Here is a 22,647-nt window from a genome sequence, read left to right on the forward strand (position 1 = left end):
CCAAGTTTACACCTTCAGTAGAAGAGGAGATAATTCCAACTAAGACTGGGTCCCCTCTTGCCCTGGGTCCCATAGCAGTCACATGGTCTGCCGCTGTGGTATTTACTCCCATGCTCGACAGTTAGCGATTTCCCTAGCCACCGCAGTGACCATTATATTTGCTCAGACAGTAATACATTTTTCAGTGTCTTCTGGTTCAGCTGTGCACCGGGCGCCATCGCTGTAGGGTGCCAGCTCTTAATCAGTGTATCCCATAACTGGACTCTACAGTACGCTGTCCTGAATTTTGCAGGCCAAAAGCTCAGGAGAGGTAAGACTGTTAGTGCAGATCCTGTCTGACAGAAGCCACCTTGTCACTGGTAGATGAGCCCTACATGTTCTTCATCAATGTCACAAACCAGCTGGTGTGAACCCACTGTGCCTTGTGTCCTAACTCCTCTAAGAGCCTTGTGTAAGTGAACCCCTCAATCTTCACAGTACCCCTGATGGTGGGGCTGGACTTTCCTGAGGGGAACAGCAGGTCGCTACCTCTTGAGGAGGATAGGCACACAAGGCAGCTGGTCTAGGCGGACCAGGGGGTACATGAGAAAGGTACCAGAGGTACAGGTGTTGTCAACAGACTGAGTCTTTACCAGGAGAAACAGTGCAGGACCAAAGGATGAGGCAGAGGCGAAGTCAGACAGGCAATAGGTCAGTGCAGGCGGTACAGGTCAGGCAATCCGGTTCCCCAACAGGAGAGTCAAGGCAAGCAGGAAGGGATCAAACTGTCACTGCCTGCCCTGTGATAGATCTGAGAAGATCGGATAGACTTGCAGCACGTGAGTCTATCTGACAAGTCTTTCTGTGTTTCCTTTCTGCTTGTTGTTGTGGGCAGGGTCCCACCTCTCAACAGGTTCTGCTTGTTAGTTGTTTATGAGGCTTTATGAGGCTCTATTTAGGTCCGCCTCTTACTGCTGACTTTGCGGTTGATATTTACCTTCTGGAGTTCTATACTGGTTGTTTGTGGATCCTGTACTTCCCTCTGGTCTCAATCTAGGTACTCCTGTTTTCTCCTTTGTGCGTGTGTTGCTTTTAAGTCTCAGGGAGATGCTAGACCCTTCACAGTGGAAGCTACCGGCTGTCTCATTCCCCGCTCCCTAAGTTGGGTTTACTACAGAGTCAGCAGGGCTTAGGTTCCAGCGTATGAGTTTGTTCACCATCAAGACTTGCTCATACTGTTATCAGTCAGGGGGAGGCTCAGGGATTGTTAGGAGGTTACCATTCCCTCCTCACTAGCTTTGAGGCCCAGTCTGTTGTCTTGTTGCTGTTTGTTTACTTGGTGTTCCTCTTATCCCCACTTACCATGACATTATCAACCGCCCCTACCGTCATTATTTTCAAATATGTCAAGGGCTGTTTAAGAGACTAAAAGACGCCCTGGCATTCCACGAAAACCCTGATTCTTTGGAGGCGGCTATGTCCCTGGCCATACAGATTGATAGACACCTGAGAGAGAGGTGCAAGGTTCCCCTTGGGATGCCCTACCAGATGGGGAAACAGCCTCTTCTGTCCCGCGGGGTACAGAATTTCACAGGAAGTACGGGAAAGGAAATACAACCAAAGGGAACCACAACTAAACAACAACAGACTAGGCCTCAAACCTAGGGAACAAAGAGATCACCTCCTGGCAATCCCTGATACTCTCCCTAAGCTGCTTACAACATGTGCAAATCTCAAAAGGTAGAAATGCACATGCACAGAAACCTGAGACTGCTGCAACACTGAACCAAACCCTTAGCTTAGGGAACAGGGAAAGAGGCAACCGGCTCCTTCCAAACTGAAGGAGCTAGTGTCTCCCTGAGGCCTAGTCAGAACCGACACACCAAGAAAAGGGAAAAGGACTTAGCTTGAGATGTAACTGGAACAGGAGAACCACCACACAAGCAGAGCACTCCACAGAAGAACTATCAGCTGCAGGGAAACAAGTGAGAGGCAGAACATATAAAGAGCCACCTGACTGATAATGAGCAGCATCTGCGAAGGAGTGGGAACCTGTCAGCAACAATGAAAACAAGAGAGAACTGTCTAATAGACTCCTGAGTCCTCCGTCTATCTGAACTTCTAAGATCTCTCCCAGGGCCAGCGGTGACAGAGAGACACTCGAGCTCGTGTCTGGTGATGAGCCTATGCAATTGGGACAGGTCTCTTCATGCCCTGGTAATAGGAACTTCAGGATTCAGAGAAGACTTTGTTTCTTCCGTGGTAAAGAAGGACATTTTATTAACGTACTTCCTTATATTAGCTCCTTAGGGACGCATGACGTACCGGTACGGCATGTTTCCCGAGTCCTTAAGATAAGTTTAAAATAAGATTGCAGAGCCCCGGGGGTTAATCTGAACAGGATGCCGGCTGAAATCATTCAACCGGCATCCTGTCATAACGTCTCTGACCGCGGGGATCAAACTTTCAAATGCCCCAAATCAAGTCTTATTAACCCCCCCCCCTGCACCCCTGAATGATATTATGTGGGCGGGTGGTGCAGGGGAGGTGTGGCAGTCGGTGAGTGCGGTGCTGGAGGCAGGCTGTGCGGCAGGTGGGATCGCAATCCCCCGCCCGCCTCCCCTTGAATTATCATTGGTGTGCAGTGGTATACCAGGGTGTCAGCACATTGCTGACACCCTGGTATAAACGTCTGACATCGGTGATGCGATGTCAGCCGTTTAACCCTTTCCATACAGCGGTCCGTACGGACCACTGTATGGAAAAGGTTAACAGCTCAGGGAGCTCCCTCCCTCTCCGATCGGGGGGCTGCTGTGCCTTTGCAGCCCCCCGATGGAGAGCGAGAGAGCCCCCAGACAGCCTCCCGACTGCCCTGTCCTTACCCTTCCCCGTCTGCGCAGTTGTGGCTACAACTGAGCAGACGGGGAAGGTTCCCATGGCAACAGGACGCCTTCTCAGGCTTCCTGCTGTCCATGGTGCTGAACAGATCTGTACTAAAGGCATAGATCTGTTCAGACAAAGTGTAAGTAAAATACAGTATAGTACCCTATATAGTGTACTGTACTGTATTATACAGACATCAGACCCACTGGATCTTCAAGAACCAAGTGGGTCTGGGTCAAAAAAAAATAAAAAAAAGTGAAAAAAAGCTAAGATAAAAAAACATTTATCACTGAATAAAAAAATAAATAAAAAAAATACACTACACATATTAAGTATCGCCGCGTCCGTAACGACCTTATCTATAAAACAGTCATGTTACTTTCCCTGCACGGAGAACGCCATAAAAAAAAAAACTATGAGAAAATTGAAATTTTGCCTACCTTACTTCCCAAAAAAGGTAATAAAAGTGATCAAAAAAGTCTCATGTACGCCAAAATAGTACCAATCAAACCGTCATCTCATCCCGCAAAAATCATACCCTACCCATGATAATCGCCCAAAAACAGAAAAAACGATGGCTCTTAGACTATGGAAACACTAAAACAAGATTTTTTTTGTTTCAAAAATGAAATCATTGTGTAAAACTTAAATACATAAAAAAAGTATACATATTAGGTATCGACGCATCCATATCGACCGGCTCTATAAAAATATCATATGAACTAACCCCTCAGGTGACCACCGTAAAAAAAAAAAAAAAAACGGTGTGAAAAAAGCAATTTTTTGTCATCTTACGTCACAAAAAGTGTAATAGCAAGCGATAAAAAAGTCATATGCACCCCAAAATAGTGCCAATCAAACTGTCATCTCATCCCGCAAAAAATGAGACCCTACTTAAGATAATCGCCCTAAAACTGAAAAAACAATGGCTCTTAGACTATGGAGACACTAAAACATTTTTTTTGTTTTAAAAATGAAATCATTGTGAAAAACTTACATAAATAAAAAAATTGTATACATATTAGGTATCGCCACATCTGTGACAACCTGCTCTATAAAATTACCACATGATCTAACCTGTCAGATGATCGTTGTAAATAACAAAAAAAATAAAGTGCCGAAAATGTCTTGTTACCTTGCCGCACAAAAAGTGTAATATAGAGCAACCAAAAATCATATGTACCCTAAACTAGTACCAAAAAATCTGCCACCCTATCCCGTAGTTTCTAAAATAGGGTCCCTTTTTTGGAGTTTCTACTCTAGGGGTGCATCAGGGGGGCTTCAAATGGGACACGGTGTCAAAAAAAACAGTCCAGCAAAATCTGCCTTCCAAAAACCGTATGGCATTCCTTTCCTTCTGCGCCCTACCGTGTTCCTGTACAGTAGTTTACGACCACATATGGGGTGTTTCTGTAAACTACAGAATCAGAACCATAAATAATGAGTTTTGTTTGGCTGTTAACCCTTGCTTTGTAACTGGAAAAAAAAATGGAAAATCTGCCAAAAAAGTGAAATTTTGAAATTGTATCTCTATTTTCCATTAAATCTTGTGCAACACCTAAAGGGTTAACAAAGTTTGTAAAATCAGTTTTGAATACCTTGAGGGGTGTAGTTTCTTAGATGGGGGTCACCTTAAGGGAGTTTCTACTCTAGGGGTGCATCAGGGGGGGCTTCAAATGGGACATGGTGTCAAAAAACCAGTCCAGCAAAATCTGCCTTCCAAAAACCAAACGGCGCACCTTTCACTCTACGCCCCGCTGTGTGCCCGTACAGTAGTTTACGGCCACATATGGGGTGTTTCTGTAAACGGCAGAGTCAGGGCAATAAAGATACAGTCTTGTTCGGCTGTTAACCCTTCCTTTGTTAGTGGAAAAAATGGGTTAAAATGGAAAATTAGGCAAAAAATTTAAATTCTCAAATTTCATCCCCATTTGCCAATAACTCTTGTGCAACACCTAAAGGGTTAACAAAGTTTGTAAAATCAGTTTTGAATACCTTGAGGGGTGTAGTTTATATAATAGGTCATTTTTGGGCGGTTTCTATCATGTAAGTCTCACAAAGTGACTTCAGACCTGTAGTGGTCCCTAACAATTGGGTTTTTGTAAATTTCTGAAAAAATTTCAAGATTTGCTTCTAAACTTCTAAGCCTTGTAACATCCCCCAAAAATAAAATATCATTCCCAAAATAATTCAAACATGAAGTAGACATATGGGGAATGTAAAGTCATCACAATTTTTGGGGGTAGTGCTATGTATTACAGAAGTAGAGAAACTGAAACTTTGAAATTTGCTAATTTTTCCAAATTTTGGGTAAATTAGGTATTTTTTATGCAAAATAAATTTTTGCTTCAGTTTACCAGTGTCATGAAGTACAATATGTGACAAAAAAACTATCTCAGAATGGCCTGGATAAGTCAAAGTGTTTTAAAGTTATCAGCACTTAAAGGGACACTGGTCAGATTTGCAAAAAATGGCCTGGTGGGGTTAAACCTCAAGGTAAAAAAGAAAAAAAAAAGGTAATAACTAATGGGTCTAGTTCTCTTACTCTTTGCAGTGTGGGTGGGGGGAGTCGGAGAACTTATTTTTGTCTTTTACCGGTAGTACCCGATTAGGGTTGAGCGAACCCAAACTATAAAGTTCGGGTTTGTACCGAACTTTAGGATTTTTGGACCCGAACCCGAACATTTCAGTAAAAGTTCGGGTTCGGTATTCGGCAATTTCTTGGCGCTTTTTGAAAGGCTGCAGAGAAGCGTTTAACTGTGTGACCTTAGAAGCCATCACAGCCATGCCTACTAATGGCATGGCTGTGATTGGCCAGTGCAGCATGTGACCCAGCCTCTATTTAAAGAGGACCTTTCACTACTCTACAAACGAAAAACTAACTATACCTGTGGGCAGAGCGGCGCCCAGGGGTCCCCCTGCACTTACTAGTAAGTCTGGGCGCCGCTCCGTTCGCCCGGTATAGGCTCCGGTGTCTCAGCTCCGTCTGACTGATTTCTTGTAGGAGGCGTGTCCCTTGCTGCACTGCTGGCCAATCGCAGCGCACAGCTCATAGCCTGGCTATGAGCTGTGCGCTGCGATTGGCCAGCAGTGCAGCAAGGGACACGCCTCCTACAAGAAATCAGTCAGAGGGAGCGCAGACACCGGAGCCTATACCGGGCAAACGGAGCGGCGCCCAGACTTACTAGTAAGTGCAGGGGGACCCCTGGGCGCCGCTCTGCCCACAGGTATAGTTAGTTTTTCATTTGTAGAGTAGTGAAAGGTCCTCTTTAAGCTGGAGTCACGTAGCGCCGCACGTCACTCTGCTGTTACCAGTGTAGGGAGAGGATGCTGCTGCTGTGAGGGAGAGAATAGGACAGAGTCTGTTATCAGAAGTTTAATTGAACTCAGCGATCTACATACGGTAGATTTAGTTGGGTGGGTGCAATGCACAATCTTTTTACCCTGCCCTGAGCCCGGTGACAGAAAAAAATAACTTTTATCCGTCTGTTAGTTAGGTGGGCGGCGGCGGCCATTTTATGCAAGCTCAGTGCACCAGCAAAGCATATGTGCTTTTGTGACATTAAAATCCAAGCTTGAAATACTGCAATAATAATCTGGTTTTAAAAAAACACCCTTTTTTTTTGGCAATATCCTACATCTGGTACCTTTGAAGCATTAGTCAGTGTGCAATTTAAGCTAGAAATACAGGTCCTTCTAAAAAAAATTGCATATTGTGATAAAGTTCATTGTTTTCTGTAATGTACTGATAAACATTAGACTTTCATATATTTTAGATTCATTACACACAACTGAAGTATTTCAAGCCTTTTATTGTTTTAATATTGATGATTTTGGCATACAGCTCATGGAAACCCAAAATTCCTATCTCAAAAAATTAGCATATTTCACCCGACTAATAAAAGAAAAGTGTTTTTAATACAACAAAATTCAACCTTCAAATAATTATGTTCAGTTCTGCACTCAATACTTGGTCGGGAATCCTTTTGCAGAAATGACTGCTTCAATGCAGCGTGGCATGGAGGCCATCAGCCCGTGGCACTGCTGAGGTGTTATGGAGGCCCAGGAGGCTTCAATGCGGCGTGGCATGGAGGCAATCAGCCTGTGGCACTGCTGAGGTGTTATGGAGGCCCAGGATGCTTCGATAGCGGCCTTAAGCTCATCCAGAGTGTTGGGTCTTGCGTCTATCAACTTTCTCTTCCTAATATCCCACAGATTCTCTATGGGGTTCAGGTCAGGAGAGTTGGCAGGCCAATTGAGCACAGTAATAACATGGTCAGTAAACCATTTACCAGTGGTGTTGGCACTGTGAGCAGGTGCCAGGTCGTGCTGAAAAATGACATCTTCATCTCCATAAAGATTTTCAGCAGATGGAAGCATGAAGTGCTCCAAAATCTCCTGATAGCGGCTGCATTGACCCTGCCCTTGATAAAACACAGTGGACCAACACCAGCAGCTGACATGGCACCCCAGACCATCACTGACTGTGGGGACTTGACACTGGACTTCAGGCATTTTGGCATTTCCCTCTCCCCAGTCTTCCTCCAGACTCTGGCACCTTGATTTCCGAATGACATGCAACAGTCCAGTGCTGCTTCTCTGTAGCCCAGGTCAGGCGCTTCTGCCGCTGTTTCTGGTTCAAAAGTGGATTGACCTGGGGAATGCGGCACCTGTAGCCCATTTCCTGCACACGCCTGTACACGGTGGCTCTGGATGTTTCTACTCCAGACTCAGTCCACTGCTTCCGCAGGTCCCCCAAGGTCTGGAATCGGTCCTTCTCCACAATCTTCCTCAGGGTCCGGTCACCTCTTCTCGTTGTGCAGCGTTTTCTGCCACACTTTTTCCTTCCCACAGACTTCCCACTGAGGTGCTGTCACGAGGGTATCGAGAACCATGCCTGACTCCGTTATACCCGGGGTCAGGAAGTCGCAGCGGTTGGCTGCACGCTCTATTTAAGATAGGGCTGTTTTCCTTATGGTAGCTTTCTGGGTTTGCTTTGCAAACCCTTTTGGCTCACTCAGGGATCCGTAGCTCCTTCTCCTCAGCTGTTCCTTATCCAGCACTCCCAAACCTCCTTATATTCCTCTCTCACACTTCTCTGGTTGCCAGAGATAGAGCTTCCTGCCTGGACATCTATCCTGACCCACTGGAGCTGTGTTGCTGCGTTCTCTGACTGTTGATTCAGAACGCTACCCTCCGGATCCCTGTTGGACCTTTGTGGACAGTTGCTGTCGTCCACCTGGGTGTTTGTGTTTGTCTGTCCTCTCCCTGGTGTTTCCCTCTTAGTGCAGTGGTGAGGACTAGCGATCCCACCGGCCCGTTCACTATCTAGGGCTCATTTCAGGGAAAGCCAGGGTTTAGGCACGTGATCGCCGCACGGGTGAGGAACCCGTCTAGGGACGTCAGGGCAGTCAGGTGCCAGCCGCAAGGTGAGTTAGGGGTCACCACCTTTCCCTCTCCCTTAGGCAGGGCTTTCCCTGTTTTCCTCCCTGTGCGTGACACCGGTCATTACATTATCTCTGGCCCTTATTTTGTGTAGGTAAAAAAAAAAAAAAAAAAAAAAAAAATATATATATATATTTTTTTTTACCTACTTAGAATCCAGTATGGATCGAATTGCTGCTCTGTCCAAACAATTTCATGGCCTGTCTTTGGAGGTGGTAGGATTGAAGGCGTCGGTCCTCCAGCAACAGCAGCAATTACAACTGACCGCAAGCCCAGTTGTTGTTGCGGAACCCAAGGTCCCTCTCCCTGACAGATTTTCTGGGGGAAGGGACAAGTTTTTGACATTCCGTGAGGCCTGTAAGTTATATTTTAAACTGCGCCCTCACTCCTCTGGTAATGAAGATTAGCGGGTGGGGGTTGTTATTTCCCTGCTGCAGGGGGACCTACTGATTCCCAGGCTCTTCGGTCAGTGGATGAGTTTTTCGGGGCCTTGGGTCTCATATATGACGACCCTGACCGAGTAGCACTGGCTGAATCAAGATTACGGAGACTCTTACAAGGAGAACGGCCGGTAGAGGAGTATTGCTCTGAATTCCGTAGGTGGGCTACAGATACCCAATGGAACGACCCGGCTCTCAGGAGTCAGTTCTGCTCTGGGTTATCCGAAAGGGTTAAGGATGCGCTTGCATTATATGAGACCCCCTTTTCCCTTGATGCGGTTATGTCCCTTTCTATCCGTATAGAGAGACGCCTTAGGGACAGGTTGAAAGAACCAGAGAAATTGGTAACTCCTCTCAAGCAGCAGTTAGTCTGTACGGACTTAGACGAGCCTATGCAGCTAGGAGGAACTACTCGTCAGGTCCGTCCTCCTGAGGCTCGCCGTAGGCGTGGGGTTTGTTTTTTTTGTGGGGAGAGGGGTCATTTCATTAATGTCTGTCCTTCTTTCCTCAGAAACAAAAGACAGTCGGAAAAACTACTAACCCCAGGCTGTGTGGAGGATGTCAGCCGGGGGGTATACGTCTCCTCCATACGTACATCGCAATTTGTGTTGCCAGCGGTTATTGTTTTTGGTGATAAGACGGTGACTATTTCTTTCTTTTTAGACAGTGGAGCAGGGGTAAATTTGATAGATGCCCATTTTGCCCGCACTTTGGGTTTGTCTCTCTGTACGTTACAGAGACCCATTCCCATATTTGCTATTGATTCTGCTCCCCTGTCTCAGAGAAACCTCACCCACATTGTTCATAATATACACCTTCGGGTAGGGGACCACCATAACGAGATGCTTTCAGGTTATGTTCTGGAGGGGCTTCCCACTCCGGTGGTGCTGGGTCTTCCCTGGTTGGTAGCGCACAATCCAGTAGTGGATTGGCAGGCCAGGGAGATATTGGAGTGGAGTGAGCAGTGCAGAGAAAATTGCTTAAATAGCAATTGCTTAGTCGCCTCCATAACTACCCTACCTACATTTATTTCGGATTTTGAGGATGTTTTTTCTGAAAAGGGTTGTCAGAAGTTACCACCTCATCGTCCTTATGATTGCCCGGTTAACCTTATTCCCGGCGCAAAATTACCCAAGACCAGGTTATATAATCTTTCGGGTCCAGAGAGACAAGCCATGAAAGATTATATCTCCGAGAGCTTGGCTAAGGGACACATCAGGCCCTCTTCTTCACCCGTGGCTGCAGGGTTTTTCTTCGTTAAAAAGAAAGATGGGGGTCTGCGTCCTTGCTTAGATTTTCGCGAATTAAATCGGATAACCATCCGAGACCCATACCCTCTTCCTCTCATTCCTGACCTGTTTTATCAGATTGCGGGTGCTAGGTGGTTCTCCAAACTTGATCTTAGGGGGGCCTACAATCTGATTCGTATTAAGGAGGGGGATGAGTGGAAGACAGCGTTTAACACCTCTGAGGGGCATTATGAAAATCTAGTTATGCCTTTCGGTCTGACCAATGCTCTTGCCGTCTTTCAACATTTCGTTAATGACATTTTTAGTCATCTAATCGGCAGGTTTGTGGTAATATACCTAGATGATATTTTAATTTATTCGTCTGATCTGAGAACACATGAGGAGCATGTCAGACAAGTACTGCAGGTCCTACGGACGAATGAATTATATGCTAAGATTGAAAAATGTGTCTTCGCCGTTCAGGAGATACAATTCCTGGGTTATTTTTTATCTGCTTCAGGTTTCCGTATGGATCCTAGGAAGGTCCAGGCAATTTTAGATTGGGATCTTCCTGAGAACCTCAAAGCACTACAACGGTTCTTGGGCTTCGCAAATTTCTATAGGAAATTCATAAAAAATTATTCAGTTATTGTAAAACCCCTTACTGACATGACTAGGAAGGGGACTGATTTTTCTAAATGGTCTGACGCCGCTAAAGTTGCTTTTTCCTCTCTAAAAGAGAGGTTTACCTCAGCACCTGTACTAGTCCAACCTGATGTCTCTCAGCCTTTTATTGTTGAAGTCGATGCGTCAGAGGTGGGAGTGGGGGCGGTGCTGTCTCAGGGTCTGTCTCCTGGCAAATGGCGTCCTTGTGCTTTCTTTTCGAAAAAACTATCTGCAGCAGAAAAGAACTACGATATTGGCAATAGGGAACTATTAGCTATTAAACTTGCGTTTGAGGAGTGGCGCCACTTCTTAGAGGGGGCAGTCCACCCCGTCACTGTGATTACGGACCACAAAAACCTTCTGTACCTCGAATCAGCTAAGCGTCTCACCCCTAGACAGGCTAGGTGGTCGCTATTTTTTACCAGGTTTAACTTTGTTATTACCTATCGTCCTGGGGCAAAGAACACCAAGGCTGATGCACTATCTCGTTGTTTCCCTGGAGGGGGTAATGTGAGTGATCCGGTGCCCATTCTACAAAGAGGAGTGGTTGTCTCTGCGGTACACTCTGTTTTGGAGGGGAAGGTGTTAGAGGCCCAGGGGGACGCCCCGGTCTCTTGCCCCTCAGCTCCTCATCCGGTCAGCGTAACACCTTCACCACCAACTTCAGCATAGCCAGGGGTAAACGACAGCAGGCAGTTTTAAAACTTATCTGTTTGGGGGACAAACCCCACACCGCGCAGGAGCTGTGGTTGGGTCTTGAACAACAAACTGATGAGTGGTTGGTGCCAGTGAGCCTGAAGCCTGGCCTGATGGTGTGCGATAATGGGCAAAATCTCGTAGCAGCTCTGGGACTAGCTGGTTTGACGCACATCCCTTGCCTGGCGCATTTGCTGAATTTGGTGGTGCAGAGATTCCTTAAAAATTACCCCGATATGTCAGAGCTGCTGCATAAAGTGCGGTCCGTCTGTGCACGCCTTGGGCGTTCTCACCCTGCTGCTGCTCGCTTTTCAATGCTGCAGCGTAACTTCGGCCTTCCCGCTCACCGCCTCATATGCAACGTGCCCACAAGGTGGAACTCCACCTTGCACATGCTGGCCAGACTGTGCGAGCAGCGTTCCTGTGTTCCTTGTTGTTGTTTTGAGTACTCAACCAACATGGCCAGCGCCGATAACGCTGTTCTCAGCATTACTATGCCACTTCTATGCCTCCTTTAAAAAATGCTGCTGGCGATGATGGAAGAGAATGTGGCACAGGAGGAGGAGGAGGAAGAGGGATAATTTTGTAGGGCTTCCGGCCAGTCATTTACAAGTGGCTCCGAGGGTGGGTTCCTGCACCCACAAATCCAGGTACACAATTGTCCAGCCAGGGCACAGTTCTGGAGGATGACGAGGTGGAGGATAAGGAGAAGGAGATGGAGGAGGAGGAACCATGTTCACAGCAGGGTTGCACCCAGACCAGCTCATGGCCATCACTGGCGCATGGCTGGGGGAATACAGAGGACACAGACGATACACCTCCCACAGAGGACAACTTTTTGTTGCCTCTGGGCAGCCTGGCACACATGAGAGATTACATGCTGCAGTGTCTCCGCAACGACCGCTGAGTTGGCCACATTCTAACTTGTACTGATTACTGGGTGGCCATGCTGCTGGATCCCCGTTACAAGGACAAAGTACCATCCTTAATTCGGTCACTGGAGCGATATCGTAAGATGTGCGAGTACAAGCGCACGCTGGTAGGCGCACTGCTGGTGGAATTCCCACCTGACAGCGGGACTCCCTAAACAAGGAAAAGATCCCACTAATATCCCATTAATAAACGCGGACGTCAAAATATACGCAGAAATTCTAGCATACAAGTTGAAAGATTTGGTACCGTCTTTAGTCGATTTAGAACTGGTAGGCTTTACCAAAAACAGGCAACCATATGATGGTACTAGAAAGATAATTGATTTGGCTTTCTGGGCAAAAACCAGAAGAGCGCCTTCTCTGCTTCTTTCCCTGGATGCAGAGAAGGCGTTCGATAGGATCCAATGGGACTATGTCAAATTGGCCCTGTCTCAATACAATCTCCCTGATTCAATGATCAAAGCGATCTTTGCACTATACAAAAACCCATCCGCAAGAGTCCAGTGTAATGGCATATACTCAGATGCCTTCCTTATCAGTAATGGAACAAGACAAGGGTTTCCACTATCCCCAACTATATTCATTCTAGCAATTGAAACTCTGATAACACATATAAGACTGAACCCGAATATAAAAGGCATTAAAGCAACTAATAAATCATATAAAACTACATTATTTGCAGATTATATGATACTAACCTTGACTGATCCCCTCAGGTCCATTAGAGAAACCCAAAAAGAATTAGATAGATTTGGGAAAATTTCCTACCACAAAGTAAACCAAAACAAATCTCATATATTAGGGATCCACATCAAAGAAGACATCAGATCCAAGATTGAAAAATAATTCAATTACATATGGAATCACAAAACAATAACTTTTCTAGGTACAGAAATAGCTCCAGACAGAAACCTCTTACTAAAAGAGAATTTCCACACACTATTAAAAAACCTCAAAAAAGACATGGACAAGATAATGTTAAAATAATGGGTCTGGTTTGGAAGATTAACCCTTTATAAAATGCTCATCCTGCTTAAAGTGCTCTATAAATTCAGAACAATACCCATTTCCGTACCAAAATACATACTGAGAAATCTCCAAACACAAGTCAACAACTTTGTATGGAACAAACAGAGACCTAGAATCCCAATGCAAGTCATTATGAAAAAGGCACAGTTTGGTGGAATATCCCTTCCTAACATAGAAGCCTATTATAACACCAACCTACTGCAACAGTCATTGGATTGGATAAGACATATAAAAGAACCAAAAACTTGGGTAGAAATCGAATCTGAGATAACATTTGGGAAAAATATCCCTCAACAGAAACAGAGATTCCACAACAACTATCGGACCTCCTAAACCACTCTCTTAGTGGCGAGAAGAAAAACAACTTCAAAAAGATATATGGCAATTGCAATAATGACGTAATACAGGAAAACGTCTCATATCATAAGAAATGGGAAGTAGACCTAAATAGACCTAAAAAGTATAACATTGAACAGCTGGAACAAAGCGACACAACTGTTTAAAAAAGCCACTATCTGCACGAACCACAAAGAACAATTCTTCAAAATGCGGTCAAGCTCCACCAATTCTATAACACTTGCTCAGACATTTGCTGGAGAAAATGCAACCAAAGGGGCACTTTATTGCACACCTTTTGGGTATGTCCAAAATTTGCCAAACTGAAAAAAGATCTAGAGATCTTAATTAATATGATAATGGGGAAACCTATTAAAATAACCCCTGAGTTGGTGTTGCTCAACCTGGAAATGGAAACAACCACAATTTAGTAAATGCAACAACATCTCATCAATATGTGGAAAATCTACGCAAGCACCTTCAGCATGCTTTTGCATTCGCCCAGAAGAATATAGAGAAAGCCGCAATAAGTGCTAAGACGTACTACAATCTGAAGACTACACAGAAGGAGTATCAAATTTCCAAACAGGTTTATCTCTATAACTTTGCTCGGGATCAAGTGAAGGAGAGAACGTTCTTACCTTCCTGGAAAGGACCTTATGTCATTACTGACAAGTTGTCACCTGTGGTCTACAAGATAAAAATCCCTAAGGGGGATGAATTTATCGAAAATTGCACATTAACCGGTTACGTGTTTGTCATCCTAGCTCACGACTTTGCAAGATAGAAGGAGTTGTATGAAGAGAGGTGGAGAGATTTTAAGGTTCCAGCTAAAGACGGAAACCAGGATTGGTATTGTATGAAGAAGCATGTGTGTTTCCTCCGTAACTAAACATCTCTTAACTTACCTCTAAAACTGAGAACTTGTTCTGTTCAAGAAAATAACCCATTTCAATCAAATTTACATGATAGCATTAACTCTTTTCTTGCAGGATAAAAAGTGAAAGATGTATGTATTCATATGTGTCATACAATTTTATAGGTACAAGATGCCGACTAAGATGATTGCCATCGTTTATGTCATCCTAATCTTGGGAAAGGAGTTCCACGCCGAGCCGATTGCTGTGCCAGGTCCTTCATCTGGAATCATGCTGCAGGACACCGCGGGATTCATACTGACGAACAAGAGGATTCTATCCCAAAAGATCTACATCAGCCTGGATCCACGCGTCTTCGTCGAAAGACAATTCAATGTGTCCGAGATTATGTCGCCGGAAATCCAAGCCTGGTACCAGACGCACATCGGATATTCCCAAGAACGGATTATGCAAATCCTGGAGCAAGCGAGAAAGACCTTGACCAGAGAGCAATTTTCTACAAACCAAAGACCAAAGCGATTCATTTCTGCAATCGTAGTCGCTATAATTGCCACAGGTGTAACAGTTGCCAATTCCATCTCTATCAAGACATTGGAACTCGAAGTTGGTTCATTGAAAAGGAACCTAATAAACATTCATGCGGAGATGGAGAATCAAAACAAACATTTATCAAACTTATATACTGTTTTGCAGGATCTATGGGATGGTTGAGTTTATTGACCATCCAAGTGGTGCGTTGGATAAGATTCTTCAAAAAGACTTTGGCCAAGTTGTGGTACAAGCAAGTTTCACGCACCCAATCCTTAGAGGATTCCATATCAAAAGCCCTTTTAGACATTACAAATACATTCACACTTTATGGAACATTTTTGGAATGAAGGGGGATTTCTTGTGCATTTTCATATGTTTGCAATATTATCTAATAACATTATAACTAAAATGAATGCTCATTGCCTTTAGAATAAAATCAGCCTGAACCAAAGTTCTAATATGTGGCTGAGGAACCAAGATGAGTTCATGGCAAGTTCAGTTTGTATAAAAAAATAATTGTGAACATGAACGGACATTATATTTTTAAAGTTATTACTAAAGATATGGGTTTATCTATGGGGAGTACACCAGCTTCCTCAGACATGTCTGTCTGAAGGGAACAAGGTTGTTTCATGGATAAGCTATGATGCGATAAGAATTCACATCCTTGAGGCACACCTGCTGTATGAGGTTCAATTTATATATTCATAATTATATTATATATATATATCTCTTTATGGTATATTTAGTTTACAAAATATTTTAACCAATAACCCATATAATGTGTTATCCAAGTGTAACAATTGTGGGGATCTGCTCTGGTAGGCAGTGGTAGCGAGTGCAGTATAGAGGCAACACAGACTGGTCGTGGTGTAAAACACAATACTTTGTTTATTCACACGGTGCATACAAGTGAAAGGCGGTGCAGTTCATAGGGCGGGTGGTTGCACACAACAGCAAAATAATAGTTCAATCACAGCAAGTTCCTGAATGGGCCCCAAACCTGCTGCAGGCTACTTGAGGCCTGTTTCTGTCACATACAGCAAAATCTATTTAAAGCCAGGAGTAATGTCACCTTTTTCTCCTTGTTGAAGTAAGTCCCTTGGGCCCGGCTTCTAGCCACTGAACACGGATCCCTCCTGGCTTCAGCTGCAGGTTCCCACACAGTCCTTTACAGGCCTCAGCATACAGCCCAGCTCACCTCCACTTCTCACTCTCACAGCCAGAGAACAAAGAAGCTACACATTGCACACCACACCCTTGTTGCTGGTCGGGTTTTAACCCTTCCCTGAAAAACCTGGCCTAAACCGTGGGAATACAGGCACGCACCCGCATATTTGCCTGCTCCCAGTAAGAGCCGGCCCGGATCCGCTGTGTTAACAGCATAACCGCTGCAAAATGCATTTTTACGACTCTTACTCCACCGGGGCCAGGACCCCCGGTGGCACGTATCTCCCGTCTACCACCACCCCAGGTACTTTCCTACACAATATATTGATTTATATAGATATTATACCATGTATATATCATTTAGAATTATTCTGTAGGAAATACAGAGACATTGAAGTATGTTTCTGTTAATTGGATTTCTGAGAAGAGTTAACATATATTTCAAAAAGATAGGAGAAGACAGCGACCCCAACAAGTCCAGGATATAGGTAATTAAAAGTGTCAGGAAAAGACCTTCCTCAATGATGTATATTAAAAAGGTTAAGATGGTCATGTGAACATATTATTAGATATTTAGTTTAAAGTTGTGATGTTCCTCTGCAATACCACAGTGCCATCTGGAGGCAGATGGACAATATTATATTACTTCATCATTTGTTTTTTGCCATATTAGGAGGTAATATGACATCATTGTATTATTAGCATGCAAATATACCCACCTTACCTGATTGGAAATCCCTAATCTAAAGGGAATGTTTCTTAGATAAGGGGGGAATAAATACTTGTGTGCGGAACAGCAAGGGAGAGCCAAAGATCCATAGATCCATCCATTCATTCCATCAAGACCAAAAGAAAAACTCAAAAGAAAAACTTTACCAGAAGAAACTATTTGTTGGATTACTAGGAAAGTTCTTCAGAACTGGTCCCATCTGAACTCTGTCTACCTTTGACCTGGTAACGTATATTTGTGATTACTGCTCGTGATATTAATAAGATATTTCTCTCGGTATATAGCCAAGAGTCCCCATACTGTGGGAATACATAGTCTTAGGTGCCTCCATAATGCTGATTATTCTCTTAGCAAATATGCATATTGTTAATGGAAGATCTGACATTATTTGAAAAGAGGACTAAACCCTTGGGAAGTTATTTTCCATAGTCTGATTGCCGAGCTGAATATTTTATCATATTAATATCATATATTTTTGATTGGTCATAAGAAAACAGAGTCCAGGGGTAACAGGTATTTTCCTGTATATCCGTGTTTTAATTGCTATAGCCGGTTTGATAAACAGAAGATCCTAAGTTTCTCTTGGTATATCGGTCTGTTTGTTAAAAGTATGACACTGGTTGTCATAAATCACTAAGTCACACTGTGCTGATCAGATAGGGGTGTATTAGCACCACCGTGTGGTACATTTTTGGGAATTATTTTGTAACCTTTTCATCTGTTTTGTTTTGATTGCAATTGTATTGATTTTATATCCTTTGTTTTTATAATAAACAAATATATATTTTTGCATATACAATTGTCCCTTTGTTTCACTGCTCGCACAAATCAAATTAAGATACTCGATAAAAGAACTTAGAGGCTATTATGTCCGCCTGAAGGATAATATAATTTTTATGTTTTTTTAATCCTCTCTTATATATGAAGATTTTTTTTATATATAGAAGATCTATGACAACATTGAATTTAGTAATACTGCATGCTGCCAAATCTTCAGTTTTTTTCTGTCACATTTTTAGGCGTTTTACAGAGAATTGAAGTTCTTTTTAGTTCCTTTACACAGCGGTGGGCTATCTTGAAGCAGAACTGCCCTCGTCTCACTTTTTTAAAATTCCCATGTCATAGTTGATGTAATTGCACATATAATTTAAGAGCACTTTACTTATTTTCCGGCCACTTTAGAAATGTTTGCTCACATGCCATAGGTTAATGTTGAATTAGCAAACTTATATTTATCTGAACATTTGTTAGAGACCAGTTTCAGGAATCACTTTTAGTTGACTATTGCACGGTATCGTTTACATTGTGTTTTTGTTTGTAGTGTGCTATGTCCCCATTTGGGAGAAAATACCTATTTTTTCCCTACAGTGGGGTTTTAAGCCTACCCAAAACTCTAACTGCACTGTTTGGAAAAATACTTTGGTACTTGGAAAATTTGATATTTGATTCCCTTTTTGTTGCATTTATTTATTGTAATAATAAATATTAAATACATTTCTACTTGTACATGTTGCTTTGCCACTTGCATTTGTTTACAATACGGGACATTAAAGTCAGCAAGTGTCATGTGGGGGCAGGTGGGCCCATATTGTTTTTCGCTCCAGGGCCCCATTTCACCTAGAACCAGCCCTGATTGCTGCCACACACAACAATAGTCCTTAAAAGAACTTTGTGGTTTATAACAAGTATAAAAACTAAAACATTCCCATTTCAATCCCTACACTATCTCTCCCTTCTGCTCTTCAGCTCATCCTGACCCGAACACATGTCATCGTGAGCTACTGTAAATAGCACCCAATGACACATTACAGCCAGCCGATCACTGTAATGCCAGCAGCCAACATGGCCACGGCATTACAGTGAATGGCAGTACTTACCTGCACGTTTATTGGCTGAGTAGCAACCAACAAACGTGCGGGGAGGAGACTCGAGCATGCACGCCCAACACTAATAATAAAGTAATACTTAAGTATTTTCATTGTTTTTATTTCTGGAGAACCCCTTTAAGAGCAGTAAGCCTTTATTTCCTCTGTCTAACCCATTACTTTTTTCTTCACCACAACATACTGTACAGAACAGGAATAGTGAAGGTGAAGGTTTTGGTCCTATGTCCTAACAATAATAATGAGGATTCCTGTCACAATGCTGCCTGTACCAACCTATTCTGGACAGATGTAGGAGAGCATAGAGTTCACCATATTCTTGATTATGATCTCTTGGGGGTGAAGGTCTTTGGGCAGGTAATGGCAGGAGGTCATCTGCCAGACATCTAATAATGCGACTGGAAGTCCTGAGAAGATGGCCCTCATCAATGTGTCCAGCTGGAGGGACAGCCAGTCACTGCCATGTTCATAGAGGAAGCCGGTGTTACCGGATTTGATGATGACCTTGGTCTGGGGGCTTCGCTTCAATAACCGAACAACAGCATTGCGGATATTTCTTATCCTTTGCAGATAAAAGGTCACTGGAAATAAGACAAAGTGCGCCATGCAGTTTATGACAATCACCAGGCCATCGTCCCCCCCTCCAATGTTATCCAGCTCATTGGCGATGTAGCGTAGCTCCTGCACACGTGTGCGCTTCATGCTGAGAGGCCTCTGGTGTGCCCGCCATTGCACTAGATAGACATGCTCAACATCAGTGGCCAGAAGGGGTCCGGGGGCATAGCTGACATGAAGGTCCACTCTCTGTAGAGCTGCAAAGACAAAACACACTGTTACATTAACAGAGGTGACATCATCATTTATAATTGAGTAGTTTTTTTTTCTAACCACGACCCGGTCACTGGATAACCACTTGTTCTTCCTTGGTCCACTTTTGAAAGGTAATAACTAAAGATGAGTTAACCAGTTCGTACTGAACCAGGTTTGGTCGGAAATTTGCAATTTTTTGCATTGCAGACAAACCCGAACCTTTTCAGGTTTCTTTCAGATGAATCCAGTAAAAGAGCACACTAGGGAGGAAGAAAGATTCTCACATGACCCTGAGAGGAAGTGGGCGGGGGGCTTGCCCTGATTGGCTCCCAGACTGATAGCAAGGAGGAGTCAATCAGTGCTGCAGCAGACAAGGAGGTTCCCTAGCAGAACGAGCAAAACACGAGTGCTGGGCTGTGAATGAGGGTGGATGGGTCTTACAAAGTCTGACAGAAAAAACATCTTAGAGAGTCAGGGAGAAAAAAATATCAATGAAGCTCATTGTATTCTACTGTCAGGGACATTGAACAGAAAGGATAGAATCAGAAAGAAGAATTGTGTAGAATAGGGACAGGCAGGGAAAGCTGTCAGCCAGGGAGTGAGGAGCTGAGGCCGGCTGTGTCTCCTAGCAGAACTGCAGCTGCTACAAACCTCAAAAGCAGCGACCTGCAAGGACATTACTTTCATTTTTTTCAATATTTGACAGAAATTATTGTATTTTTTGGGGGGTGGGGTTTGGTGGAATAAGCGCAAAACTGTACAACACATATTTTACCATCAATCTAGCATATCATATAGAATACAACTGCAAACTCTGTGTCAGGGAAGCTCACATATTTAATTCATTTAGTTTTAGTATGTAGGGTAGCGGACAAAATCCTCAGTGATCAATACCATAATATTAGGGCTAAATCTGCTTATTTCTCCACACAGTTCCAACCATCCATTTCCATTTATTTATTTCTCCACAGGGTTCTACATTTTTGGGGCTCTGTTCAATTTAATTGCTCCAGCACATAGGTGATCATTACACCAATACACAAGGTAGTGAACCAAATTATCTGTGAGTGATAACGAATTTAGGCAGCAGTCCATTTCCCTTCATTTCTATCTCCACACGGTGCCAATTTCTTTAGGGGGTTGTTGAATATATTCAGACCAGCATATATGTGATTACAACACCAATACATAGGGTAGTGAACATAATTATCTGAGAGGCCCAAAAATATCATGGCTTTGGAAGGGAGACCCAGAACCAGAATATGGGTAGTGGCCGCACCAGCTATCTGGCCAGTAGAAGTAGTAGGCCGCAGTTGTCCCCGCAGGCTTCAGAAAGGTGCAATATTGTTGAGGAGAAAGAGATGAGATTGTGGATTGGATGAATCACTCCTCTCAACCGCAGCAGGATGACGTGGAGGTGACATCAGAGTCCGATACCACGCCGTGGAGCCAGGGGTCACAGCGTTGCTCCTGCTTCTCCCCTTGCAGCCCCAGAGAAGGCTGTCAGTGGAGTCCTCTCAGTCTTCACTGCTCCTGCCTGGTGGAGCATTATTCTTTTTCCTAAGAAGTGGCAAGAAAACCCCACCACGCCCTACGTCAGATAGTCAAGAGAGTCTCCCTGTTGATGATTTGTGTTTCAGCAGTCAATATTTGTACTGCCCTGAGGAGGAGATGCAGGAGAAGGCTGAGGTCCCCCAAATAACTATGTTGGTGGTGGTAGTAGTGGCACCCATAGCTGCGTTATTGGCAATGGGGCAGTGGCAGTTGGGGAAGAGCAGGGGAGTGGTGACAAAGGGAGGTAACATCAGAGGAGGAGGATGGCAGCAGCAATAAAGAGCAGAGGCCACTTACCTCCCAAAGAACAGCCAGAGCCACGTCTGCTTCGGGATCTGGTGATTGTGAGTGGGTTAGGCCCAAAACGTGCCAGAGCTAAGCCGAGCTCTGCTGCCTATTCCTCTGCTGCATGAGTATTTCCTGTCTGGCTGTTTTTCTCCATACTGCTGGAAGACAGAAGCATTGCCTTGGGCAAGCACAAAATAAGACATGGGCAGGCAAACAGAAATGTAACCACTGCAGCTCTATTAAACCACATGAAGCGACATCACCCCATCCTGTGATTAAACAAAGTGCAGTTGCTGCCGTACCATTTAGTTGAGTCTGCTGCCTTTAGGGAGCTAATGGCATGCTCTCAGCCTCAATGGAAGATTCTCCCAAAAAGCCATCCCTGCCTTGTACTCTCACTTGGCGGACAAGATGGGTTGCAATTCTCACTGTGCGGAAAGGTTTGCACCACAGTGGACACCTGGAGCAGCTGTTATGGGCAGGGACAGTGACAGCTCGTTGGAATTCAACATTGCACTGAAAGCCGTGAAAGATTTTGTCATGCAAGAGACAGCCTCAGCAGCAGGAAGCATGTGTTGCTTCGAGGTCAGGCAGTGGCAGCTCATCTGAAACTTCTGTTGAGTGCTGAAGCCCTGGCCGCAAAGTTTGTCAGCAGAGTCAACTGCGGCATGAATGATGTCATCCCCCTCATATTTATCTTAGAACAGACGCTAATGCTCAGGCAGCAGGGGATGATAGCGGAAGAACAGCTGACGCATCTTGTTGTTCGCCCTATAGCCGTTGGGTACACAAAGGGAATCTGCCAAAGAGGAGGAGGATGAGGAGCTGCCACTGCAGGAGTCGGATGTGAAGGAGAAAGAGGACGATGATGACGATGGCACCTGCCAGGACACCCAATCGTCTCAGCGGGGAGCGGATCTGGAAAGAAGTGGCTCCTCTTGCATGCTGGCCAGAATGGTTACTTGTATACTTGCTTGCTTACGCAGTGACAGGAGTGTCGTTGACATCAAGCAGTCTGACGATTACTGGGTAGCCTTGCTTTTAGACCCTCTATATCAAAGCAAAATGGGGGAATGTTTTCCTCGGACAGAAGGGTAGGACAAATTATGTTATTACCAAGAAACACTATGCACACTGCTTGCTGAAGCCTACGGTGAATGTGTAACAC

The 22,647-nt window shown here is 44.3% G+C and overlaps 1 protein-coding gene across 1 annotated transcript in view; it reads right to left on the minus strand.

Moving 5' to 3' along the window:
* Positions 1-19,103: 19,103 nt before the first annotated feature.
* Positions 19,104-22,647, minus strand: part of LOC122939285 (NXPE family member 3-like) — a 78,437-nt gene continuing 74,893 nt past the window's right edge. The window contains exon 9 of the mRNA XM_044295358.1: positions 19,104-19,639. Within this exon, the coding sequence (XP_044151293.1) occupies positions 19,104-19,639 (536 nt within the window). The remainder of the gene's footprint in view (positions 19,640-22,647) is intronic.

This window comes from Bufo gargarizans, chromosome 5 (genome assembly GCF_014858855.1).
Source record: "Bufo gargarizans isolate SCDJY-AF-19 chromosome 5, ASM1485885v1, whole genome shotgun sequence".
Classification (NCBI taxonomy): Eukaryota; Metazoa; Chordata; class Amphibia; order Anura; family Bufonidae; genus Bufo; species Bufo gargarizans.